General features: G+C 38.8%; 1 protein-coding gene across 1 annotated transcript in view; it reads right to left on the reverse strand.

Annotated features, from left to right (window-relative positions):
* CDS1 (CDP-diacylglycerol synthase 1) overlaps positions 1 to 12,234 on the reverse strand; it is a 60,689-nt gene that overhangs the window by 40,635 nt on the left and 7,820 nt on the right. The window contains exon 2 of the mRNA XM_011232510.3: positions 4,996 to 5,123. Within this exon, the coding sequence (XP_011230812.2) occupies positions 4,996 to 5,123 (128 nt within the window). The remainder of the gene's footprint in view (positions 1 to 4,995; positions 5,124 to 12,234) is intronic.

The raw sequence follows: 12,234 nt of genomic DNA on the forward strand, positions 1-12,234 counted from the left end.
AGGGGGGTAGGAAAAAACAATAACGATTTTATTAAGGTGGTTTAGACAGAGAACACAGCCTTCTAATGAGAGAAAGTAAAGAAAGGTTAATGCAGAAGTGAAACTGCAGAGCACAGCGATTTCAGTGAAATGAAGAAGGCACGAGAAGGTCAGTCACTGAGGGCAAGACCAGACTGACAGTCATTTCCTTCTAGTGCTCAAAGTGTGCTGCTGGCTCTCCTCACTTAGGGACAAGGGACAAAAGTGCTTCCTCACCTTTGGGCCTCCGCGTGTTCCTCAGAGCAGAGTTCTGCCGTCTGCTCAGCTAGGCTGAGCCTGATCTCCCTCAGTCCTCTGGCTACCAGAAGGGCCGAGGTTTTGCCCAGTGGCCCTCCCTCCACACCCGGGAGACTCACACTTCATCCCGAGCATACTTTACAAATATTGTCACTCTTTCTGTGGCCATGTTATGAAAAATGCCAGCTGCCACTGTGTAAAACCGAAAGGATTCTAATAATACCTATATATGAATATTTCTGAATCTAAAATTGTCTTCCTCCTGGTTTTATTTATTCTACACTCATTTTACACTGAACTCACAGTAAAGTTTTTTCTTTAAGACTTCTCTGATTTCTAATAATTCAAATGACAACACTGACATTATGTTACAAGAGATCTGGGTTCACCTTAAAGTATAGTAACATATGTATGTTGTGTTCGAAGCACAGGCCTTCACTCTCCTGTCTATAAAAAGAAATACTAGGTGACTTCATCCATTTATCAAGTATTGACTACATTCCCTGCTTTCAACCACTCTACTATACAGTCTAGATATTTCTTAAATATCCCTTTTATAATGTCATTTCCGCACTCAAGATCTAAAATGCCAACAACATTAAGTTGAAACTCTTTCGTGGAGCTTCCCAGGTTTTTCATGAGGTGGCCAAATTGTACTCACGAGACTTTATTTCCCTCTACTGTGTAACAAACTATGTAGACTCATAAATTTCTCATGAGACTGTAAGTTTCAGTGCTGAACTGAAGTGAGCAGAGAATCAAAAAATGCTATGGCTGAAAGGTTCCATTTAGTTTTATAGACATAACTCTTTGTGGATTAATGAATAGATTGGGAACTGGGCTAGGTCACCAAGCTAGTCAGAGGTAAAGCACCAAAACCCAGTCTCCTGATAATAATCCTGTCCTGTGTGCATGAAACCCAGAGCATATTTAGCTCTCCTTTATAACTGATCCTCAGACTCGGAATTGTTCAGAACCTACAGAAGAGGACAGTATGTGTCAGAAATCAGTCCCCTTGGGGCTCCTGGGTGGCTCAGGAGTTAAGCGTCTGCCTTCGGCTGAGGGCGTGATCCCAGGGACCTGGGATGGAGCTCCGCATTGGGGTCCCTGCTCCGCTGGGAGTCTGCTTCTTCCTCTCCCACACCCCCTGCTTGTGTTCCCTCTTTCGCTGGCTGTCTCTCTCTCTCTGTCAAATAAATAAATAAAATCTTAAAAAAAAAAAAATCAGTCCCCAGGCGAATGTTGCCAATATCCGTATGTTCCTTTGTTAGATGCCTGGCTTTGAACTTCAGAGGATGATACTTGCTGAGAACCAGAGATCTTAAACAGAAAACCTACTTTCTTCATATCATCCACAATTCCTTGGTAACTGATAACCTGAGCCCTCAAGGAACATATCCTATCTGGTTATCTTTTATATGGCTTTTCCCCCTTCCAGAAAAATTCCCCTCCCCCAACAAGGTCAAAGAGTTAACTCCCTTGATTATTTTAATAGATTCCCCAAATCTCCTAAGAATACCTAATACAAAGTTAAGCACATAAAAGAATATACTTAAATATAACATATATATCCATTGATGCAGCAACGGAAAGTCGTCTTTTAAGAGAGAACCACTGAATTCAAAACAGAGCATGATATGAGAGATAAAAAACATTGTTACTAAAAACCAGAGGATAGCCTGACTCTGAATTCAAAATTCTTGATTTCGTTTACCACACTACCATGATTACATTAATAAAAGTCTTAATTTTGAGTCCAAGTCGTCACCTCATGATTGCTTTGAAAAAAGGAACTCAGAATCAGTAAAGGAGAATTGCATTCAAGTCTCATGTCTCCAGGACTACATAAGTTAGAAATGAGATTTCTAAAAAGTATATAATTAAGCAGTATCCTTAAAAGTGATTATCTAAAGTAGTTAAACACTTATTGCTCAAATTGTTCATGAGATGTACAATGCTTACTGTTACGACAAACATTAAGTGGTTTTTATTTCAAAAGTAATGACAATTTTTAAAAAAATTATTTTCCTAGTGGCACAAACATCATAAGTCATCAAGAACCTGGGTTGGCAAGGCAGTTCAGCTGAGCCAAGAATCGGTATACAGAGATACTCGTCAAGAATGAGCAAGAATTCTGTGGACCATCTGGCAAAGAGTTTTGAGAAAATCCATCTATCGGCCTTTGAAGTAAGTGAACAGGAAGTGTGCAAGTTCCTGAGCGAAGAAAAATGCATCATACAGCATAAGAGCACCAAGTACAAGGCTACGCCTGGATGTTTCCTGGGCTTCTCAACCTCAGTGCTAATAACATTCTGAGCCAGAGAATTCTTTGTTGTGAAGAGCTGTTCTGTGTACGGTAGGATGTTTAACATCCTCCCTGGCCTCTTCCCACTACATGCTAATAGCACTCTCTCTCTTAACAACCTAAAATGTCTCAAATGCCACAAATGATCAAAGCCACATGTCCACTCGTGTAGTCTGGGGGGGTCAAGACATTGTCCCTGGATGAGAACTACTAACCTAGACCGATAGCTTAAGGAGAGCTTCACTAACAGAACCAGACTTAACTGGTTAATGACTATTCATTCACACAGACCCACACACAAGTCACAAAACAGACTGGGACAATTTGCCAAGTGACTGAAAACCTTCAGGCCCCTTCCAATTTCAACAGCTTATGCTCTGCTTGATATTCTATATTAAAGACTTAAAAATGAGCATAATCTTAACCTAGCTACAAAGAAAAATGCTTAATACAGACTTGTTTTTAATCGTTAAAATTTGGAAACCAGCTAAATGCCCAGCAATAACCGTTTAGTTGAGTAAATGGAACTATAGTCATACAATGGAACATATCATGCAGTCATTACAAATATTTAAGCATATTTAATGATGTTGCTCCTAAAACTGCAGAATGAAAATGTAAATAGGTAGGAAACAGTACAATACCATTTTTATATTATACACCCCACACACACACATATATACACAATGCATAAGAAAAAAAGCTTCGAACAGTAGATATCACAATACTATAAATGTCAATATTTTGGGGGAAGGATTATAGGACTTTTCGCCCTGCAATTCATGTACTTTTAAAATGTAATTAGTATGTTTAATCCCATGCATCTACAACTTCTAAATCTTTGTAAGACAGATCATTTTAAAAATAAGATAGATTTTGAAACATTCATGTAGCCTTTAGGGCAAAGTTTGAGAAGACTGAAACTGGTTATATTATTGTTCATTTTTAAAAACCAATTCTTTTATGAACAGAGCACAATACCTAGGGTCCCAATGTGGTTCTATCACTTACTAGCTGCATGACCCGTGGCACATAACATTTCTGTGCCTCAATTTCCTCATGTATAAAACAGGTTTATACAATTGAACCTGTGTGACAGGGTTGCTGTGAGAATAGCCAATGTGTGTGAAGTGCCTGGAGTAGTGCCTGGCACATAGCGTATGCTCAATAAATACCAGCTGCTCTTACTTGCTACTGTTACTTTATACCAGGAAAAAAAAAACCCTCATAATTAAGGAAAATCTACTATAGATGACACGCAGGAATCCAGCATCATTCTTATAAAACATTAATAAAAAAAATTTCAGATCTGAGATAGACCTGATAAGATTTTAAAGCAAACATACATCTGTGAATGAGGTCGAAAAAACTGAGATCAAGAACTATTAAAATAATAATCATGTTTTCAGTCTTGAACAGCAAAAAGTTGTTCTATTGGTTAAAAATATATGAAAACTTCTGTTTGAACCAATCTATTCAAATACGGTTATCTGCTAGGAATTAAAAACAGAAAAACTTATATTACATTTATTAGATATGACTAACCAGTGTTTTTTGTTACGACCTTTGGGTAGTAAAATCAACTTAGTAAGTCACATCCAGCATTTTTGTTCAATATAGAATAACAAACAAAAGAAATCAGAGGGTATCACACACAGTAGTAGCAAGAACTGCTTTATAATATTTTTGCAACAGTTAAAATACACATTTGTGTGTCTCGGGATGTGGTATAAACTGTATCTCTTACTGTGTGTCACAGTCAAAAAAGCTGGAAAAACACTGTTCTATACCAACATTTAAGATTTCACACATTAATCAGGATAAAAGCTTATATTTATTTTGCTTTTATAAATTTTATAATTCATATTAGTAAAGCATACAATGGAGGGCAATATAAGAGTAGCTCAAATTTGGTGGTGACCAAACATTCAAAGCTACAGCAAACATAAAATGGTAATCGGTTACAGAGTTTGGGCTGATAATTTAAAACTCAGTTAAAAGAAAAAAAATGACCTATTTCCATCTGGCATTTGAAAAACAGGGAACAGAGAATATGGAATTTTCTTTATTAGATGTTCCAATACCAGAAAAGGTAACCTGATGTGGTAAATGGATCACTCACTTGAGAAATCTGACAAATTAGGGCAAGAGTCCCAGGTCTGCATCTTCCTAGCTCTGAAACCTTCCCCAGTTAACCTCTCAGACTTGGTTTTCTCATACTTCACAAGTCTGTAAGGATTAAATGAAAGAATGTACACCAAGCATTTAGTACCTTGCCTCACATATGACGAAAAAGTATAAGCCTTCTCTTTCACAGCTCCAAAACTTAGAAAAAGTGAGATTTATGACATCAACCAGCATAACCTCACAACTTCTCTCGAGCACCCATTCCAGTCATCTTCATCCAATCATACCTTGAAGATAAACCAGACAGAGCTTTCTTGAGGATCTCAGGGGTTCTATCTGAAGACGGTGGAATTTCTGGAATATCAGAATCTATTCTGGAATCCAAATCTCCGTATCTGTCATCAATATCTGTTTCCTAAAATTAAGTAAAAAGGAAAATCACTTTGCAAAATTGAAAAAAATAAAAAAGCACTTGCTTGCCAACGCATTTATTTATTGCTCAGTGTGTCAAATCTCGGTTATGTAACTCGAAGCAAAGAAACAGCTATTAACTTATCTTGAATAACCAAACACGTTGTACTCCGGTTAGGAAAGTTTCATGATTTTTGCTAAAATCTATCAATATAAAGGATTAATTTGAACAAAACACACAAATAGAAACTTCCCATAGTATCTAAATCAGAAATTTACCAACAAGAGTCAAATTTTTGTTGTTTTGCTACTTAACTGGGAAAACATGGTATTAATTCCATGTAAATTCTGATCAACTGTGCACAGTCCCTTATTTGATTACAATCAAAGCATCAACAATAAATGCAGAATCTTACTGGCATAGGATTTTATATATTTGTGTGTATATATAAGCACTTTCATTTCCTTCATTTTTATTAGATCCTCAAGAGACAACCTCAGTGAAGCAGGTCAAACAGACATTATCATCTCTGTTTTACTGATAATTATGATCAAAAGCATTTGCTTTGATGGTAATATTTTTGATAAAGTTTTAAAACCCAAATTGCCTTCTAAGAGTACATGTACAAGGAGCTGTGTGTGTACGCTGGGGCCTTTAGACAAAGGTGGTCACTGTGGAATTTCCAGGGATAGAGTGGCCAAGGAATTTTAAGAACACAGCTGCCTGGGTGCCTGGGTGACTCAGTCGGATAAGCATCTGCCTTCGGCTCAGGTCATGGTCCTAGGGTCCTGCGATCGAGCCCCACGTCAGGCTTCTTGCTCAGTTGGGAGTTTGCTTCTCCCTTTCCCTCTGCCTGCCACTACCCCTGCTTGTGCATGCTCTCTCGCTGTCAAATAAATAAATAAAATCTTCAAAAAAAAAAAAAAAAAGAACAGAGCTGTCTGATGTTGTTTTAAAGTTGTTTGCTCTGCTGTAACGTGTCTCCACTTCTATGTCTTTCCCTCTCCTGCATCCACCGCCCCCCAGCAACCTTGAGTAAAGAGTGCTACACATACACGTGCTTTGGAAGAGTGGTTTACAGAGGGGGAAACTGAGGCAAAAGGTGCTGAACTGGGGAGGAAGAGAATATTCACAGGAGGTGAATACAAGTAGAGGGAGCACTGAGCAGAACATTGAGCCAGAAGTGATCTTAGGAATGAGAGTGCCTAGGAAGTTAGAGTGTTCAGGAATCTCGAACCCAGGTCCGTCCCTATGGGCAACAAAGTTTTGGTAAATTTCAGCACCCTTTTTACCTGCTTCTTCATCCACAAAACAAAAGCATTTAATATAATGCTGAGGCCTTAGTAAAGTCAGAGAAGTAGTAAGGTATGATTATGATTGTACCAAGTCTTCCAATTCCTCATTAAGTAGCTTACCAAATAAAATTTAGCCTTGGGGGAGTATTTTCAGTTTTCATAAAGCAATAATAAACTTGTTTACTAACTATAACTTTCTTATTAAACAATCATTAAATTAAATGTGTCATTATACCAAAAATGACAAACGAAATAGACATGCTGAATTCCCGCTGTGACTGAGTCAGTTGTCCCCAAAGCAGCTTAAACAGAGAGAGATGCTGACTAATAAAGCACCAGACAGAACATCCCCTGAAAATCTCAGGGCGTCTGCCGTCAGTCTGACTTGCCAGCAGGTCTTTGACATCTAGGACAATGGAACCCATCGCTTTTTTTTTTTTTTTTCCTTTTCTCTGCTACTCTTTTTTAAACTTCAGTAACCCAGTGTTGTAGGCATGGTGTGAGCAGTAGTAGAGATGGTGACTAATGGCCGCGGCTCCCTAAGGCAACATCACCATGCGCCAAAAGAGCACTAGACTAGGAATCAGAAGTTGCCAGCACTAATGCCACTTCTATTCCATTACTGTGAAGAAAGCCAAATTACCCAGCCCTTTGGTTAAGAAACTCAGCCTTTGGTTTCCCCACAAAAGCACTGAACTAGAATACAAACTGTGCTCCTCCAAACACTAAAGCTCGCAGCAAGCCACTTCAAAGTCTACTTGGCAATAATGGTGATGTGCCACAACCCCCGTCCCCATGCACACGTTCTCAAAATAGCTGCCCTGCTTTTATTTTTATTATTTATAAACTTCTGATTTCTACTTCATATTCCTTAGAGAAACACAAAATGAAACACTTAAGATTTAACTAGGCTTCTTCAAATCCGTTCTAATAACTAAAGAATGAAAGATAATTCCAAAATAATGACATTTTAGAGCAATGTTACTCAAATACTGCAGTGAATAGCAGACTCTTGTGTTGCTGTATTTCCTGTATGGATCCTCTGTCACAAAGACAGAAAACTGGCAAAGAAAATGAGTGTGACTGGAGATCCTGGGAAAGAAGGAAATAGTATTACAATGACCAACCAGAGCCATGAAACATGGTGCCTGCTGAATGGAGGAACTAAAAATGTTTAAGAAAACCAAATTAGGGGCTTCTTCTCAAGCCTGTAATTTAAAGATGATGATTCTCCACTTTTCATCTTAGGCCCTGTTCTCTCCCACCACCTACCAGGTGATCCCATGGTAGCTTGCCTCTTCATCTCTCAGCCAACTCACAATTCCCAACAGACCTGCATCTCTAGCTTCCAATATGCCATTTCCAGGTGGGTGGGCTTTCCATGAACATCATCTGAAATTCAACATAAGCAAACTGACCTATCTTTTCCACACCAAACCTGCTGCCCCTTCTGTATTCCCTACTCAGGTAAAAACACCACCACCAAAACCGTTCAACAATTAACTCAGGTTTGAAACTTGGTTATCAGCTTAACACCTGCATCTCCTTTGACCAAAACTCATTCAGTTAGGACCAAGCCTGTCATTCATCTTCCCCCCATCTCCATCCTCTCCCACCACTCCATCCTTGCTGAGCATCACCCTCTCTCACATAGCTCATCCCCCGCCCTCCATCCAGCCCTAATTAATTTTTTAAAAAGATTTATTTGAGAGAGAGCGTGCACATTTGCACAACCAGGGGAAGGGCAGAGGGAGAGGGAGAAATCTCAAGCAGACTCCACACTGAGCATGCAGCTCGATCTCACTGCCCTAAGATCATGACCTGAGCTGAAATCAAGAGGCAGACGCTTAACCAAATGAGCCACGCAGGCGCCCCTCTAATTCATTTTCAACATAAAAAGAATCTTTCTAAATTGCAAATCTGATTTTACCACTCCACAGCCCCAAATCACCAGGATAAAGTCAAACTACTTAGCATTGCTTTTACTGTTTTTCGTGATGGGACCCTGCTCTTCCAGCCACTCTTTGATGACTCCCCAGTTGTCGCACAGTGCCATACTCTCTTGAATCCAGACGTTTGTTCTAGGTACAATGTACAACTTGTATACTTTCTCTCTTGGTCTCATCCCAGTTCCAATCTTCTCTTCCCCATTTCTCAAACCTAGCTACTGCCCACTCACCCTCTGACCTCAGCTTCAAAGTCGTTTCCTTTGGAAATGTCTTCCATGACCCCCAGCTCCAGGTTAGCTGCTCTTCAACTGTGTTTCCACAATCTCCCTAATTTTTAACTATTAGTTTAAAGTTATTTGTTCGCTTATCTTCATTTTCCAGGAGTCCATAGCCTTTGTGAGAAGAAAAAATACCATTTACTGGCCTCACTCTTGAATCCCAAGAAGCCAGCAGACGAACTTGCCCCGTGGCTGACATTCATTAGACATATATAAACATGTGTTGAATGAATTGAGTCTGTCAACTCATGCTAACTTTTAAGATTAGAATAAGAAGTTCTCATCTTTTCTTGCTAGCTGAGTAGTCTTGGCCAAGTTACCTCGCGTGGAACCTCAGATGCATTTATTTACGTAAAATGAAGGCTTCTGACTACGAAGGACTACTATTTTCCAAATACTAAATTTTAATGAAAATGTGTCTAGGAAATGATGGCTGAAAGTTGAAGAAATAAGTTTCTTCATTACCCTGTAAATTTAGTTTCTACAGTAAAAGTACACTTAGAAAATAAGAGCAAAAGCACTTTAAAATTATTGATTTAAGTCTTTGCTAAAATTTTGGCTCATTCTGATTTTCCCCCAATGACACCCAATTCTATTATACATTAAAATCATACTATGTCTCATTTATATGAGTGTTAATTCCAAATTAGAAATAAAGATCCCTGAAGGCAAAATCCATGGGATAATACAAAAGAACTCAGAAATTTGAGAAATTTTATTCAAATGTAAAATATTACTATCATCACAAATTTGCATTCTATCTGACATCATATTAGTGCTGGGCTCTCCATAGGGCTCAGGGCTAAAGAAATAATGCTTACAGCTCTTCTTGCCTTTTGGAAGGAACAACAAGTATATGCACTAAGGGTGATTAAACCTGTCCTTGGGGACGCCTGGGTGGCTCAGTCAGTTAAGCATCTGCCTTCGGCTCAGGTCATGATCCCAGAGTCCTAGAATCAAGTCCCACATTTGGCTCCTTGCTTAGCAGGGAACGTGCTTCTCTCTCTGCCTGCCCCTCCCCCTGCTTGTGCTTCCTCCACCCCCACGCTCCTTCACTAATAAATAAATTATTTAAAAAATAAAAAAATAAAAATAAAACAGCTTTTATTTAAAAACAGCAACAACAGCCCATCTTTGGGTATTTTCTGCAAAGTATGAACCATGTTTGGATCTTGGTTTGAAGGGAAAGGGCAGAGGAAGAGGGGCATCTCAAATACACATTTGGCAGCAAATGGGAAAATATGAATATGGACTGTTTGTAGATAAGAAAGTTATTAATTTTTTAAAATATGATAATGGTGTTGTGGTTACAAAGGAGAATGTCTTTAAGAGATGTATGATTTAATATTAGAAGTGAAGAGCTGCGAGGTCTGCAACTTATGTTCACATGGTTCATTAACAAAATATTTGAATATGCATATATGGCAAGATAAAGCAAATCTGGCAAAATCTTAACAATTGTTAAGTCTAAGTGCTGAGTGTACAGATAATCACCATACTAGGCTTCTAACTTTTCTACATTAGAACTTTTATAATAGGGGTGCCTGGGTGGCACAGCGGTTAAGCATCTGCCTTCGGCTCAGGGCGTGATCCCAGAGTTGTGGGATCGAGCCCTACAACAGGCTCCTCCGCTATGAGCCTGCTTCTTCCTCTCCCACTCCCCCTGCTTGTGTTCCCTCTCTCGCTGGCTGTCTCTATCTCTGTCAAATAAATAAGTAAAATCTTTTTTAAAAAAAGAAGAAACTTTTATAATAAAAAGCTAGGAAAAGATTCAAAACTAAACAATACACTGGGGATACAAATATGTTGTAAACCTATCAAGAGAAGGAAATACTGAATATAAAATTCAAGCTGTGATTAGCTAGGTGCCTAAGGGGTTCCTTACAATCATGATCCTTTTGTACCAATTCTATATTTATTAATAACAATATAAATTATTATAAGTAATAATAACGTGCAGAATTCCAGAAGGCACCATCTACATTAAACCCTACATGAATGGTGCCCCAGGGTCATTCAAAGACAACACAGAAACAGTTCTAGTATGAACACAGTAAGTGGGTGAAAAGAAAAGAAAAGCCCAAGCCTTGAAAGAGGATTCTAATTTTGTTTTCCAGATCTGGATTTGTGTATTTCGAGGTAAAATGTGAAGTCTCAGATGGGCTTAATAAACATTTGCTAACCCACAGCACCACACTGTTTTCAAATAACCTGCTTGGAATAGGAAGGTGGCACTGAGCCCAATCTTAACTGCCAAGGTTTGGTCCCACCTGGGCCAGACAGATGATGAAGTCAGACTGGCTTCATCAGCCTTACATAAAGCTCTTCAATAGCTGGCCATAGGCTCTGGCAAATAATAGGAACTGCAAGCATAGCCAGGAAACAGAAAAGCAACACTGCTTTTCTAGCCACCAAGTTAGCACAAAAGAACTTTAAATGTCCATTGCTGTGAGCTCCTCATCCTGGCCTTGACTCTTATTTCTCCCTTCCTGTGCATTCCAATTTTATATTTAAAAGAAAGCTTACAGTGTGGATAGTTCTGATTCTTAAGCAAACAAACATTCAATGACATGACATGAAAAATAACTCTGACCTCTCCCTGTGGATAAGAAAATTAGTAAACACTTAGAAAGATAACTAAACTTGGCATATGATCAACAACCAATTGGTCACTAATGAAATTAGTTCCTTTTCTGGAGTCACTTCAAAATGTGACATCATTCTCATTAAATAGCTTCTGGAGCATTTCCCTAACTAAATGAATCAAAGTAAAAACACCTATAAAATAAAAACAAATGATCTCTCTCCTAATCAATCACAAAATAAGTAAATAAGAAACTATGGGGGGGTGCCTGGTTGGCTCAGTTGTTTAAGTGTCTGCCTTCGGCTCAGGTCATGATCCCAGGGTCCTGGGACTTAGTTCTGCATCAGGCTCCCTGCTCAGTGGAAAGCCTGCTTCTCCCTCTCCCTCTGCCTGCACTTTCCCTGCTTGTGCTCTCTCTCTGTCAGATAAATAAATAAAACCTTTTTAAAAAGGAAAGAAAGAAAATAAAAGAAAAACTATTTTGGGTTTTTTGCTGTTGTTTTGAGAGAGCATGTGCACATGGGCACACACAAGGGGGGGGCGGGGGGCAGGATGCAGAGGGAGAAGAAGAGAAAGAATCTTAAGCAGGATCCATGCCCAGCGTGAAGCCTGACGTGGGCTCAAACTCATGACCCTGAGACCATGACCTGAGCCAAAACCAAGAATTTGGATATTTAATGGACTGAGCCACCCAGAGGCCCCTAGAAACTATTTTGTTTGATCTGAATTTAGTTGCTTAAAATCACAGATTTACAGGTTTTCAGCTAAAAGGTTCTAACCAAATTCAGAAAAGCCAAATTAGTTTTTTAAAAAATCACACAAAGTGGTAACAGTAGGAAAAAAAAAAAAAGTTCCTAAGTAAATATTTTCATTAATTTTATAAATTTAGGACCACATACCTAATTTTCTCCTTTACATTTTTTCACTCAGAAAATTTAGGGTAAATCCCAGTTTTTAATACCATGTGACCTTGGGAAACGAATTTAGGTTTCCTCAGGGGTAAACTAA

This window comes from Ailuropoda melanoleuca, chromosome 11 (genome assembly GCF_002007445.2).
Source record: "Ailuropoda melanoleuca isolate Jingjing chromosome 11, ASM200744v2, whole genome shotgun sequence".
NCBI lineage: Eukaryota > Metazoa > Chordata > Mammalia > Carnivora > Ursidae > Ailuropoda > Ailuropoda melanoleuca.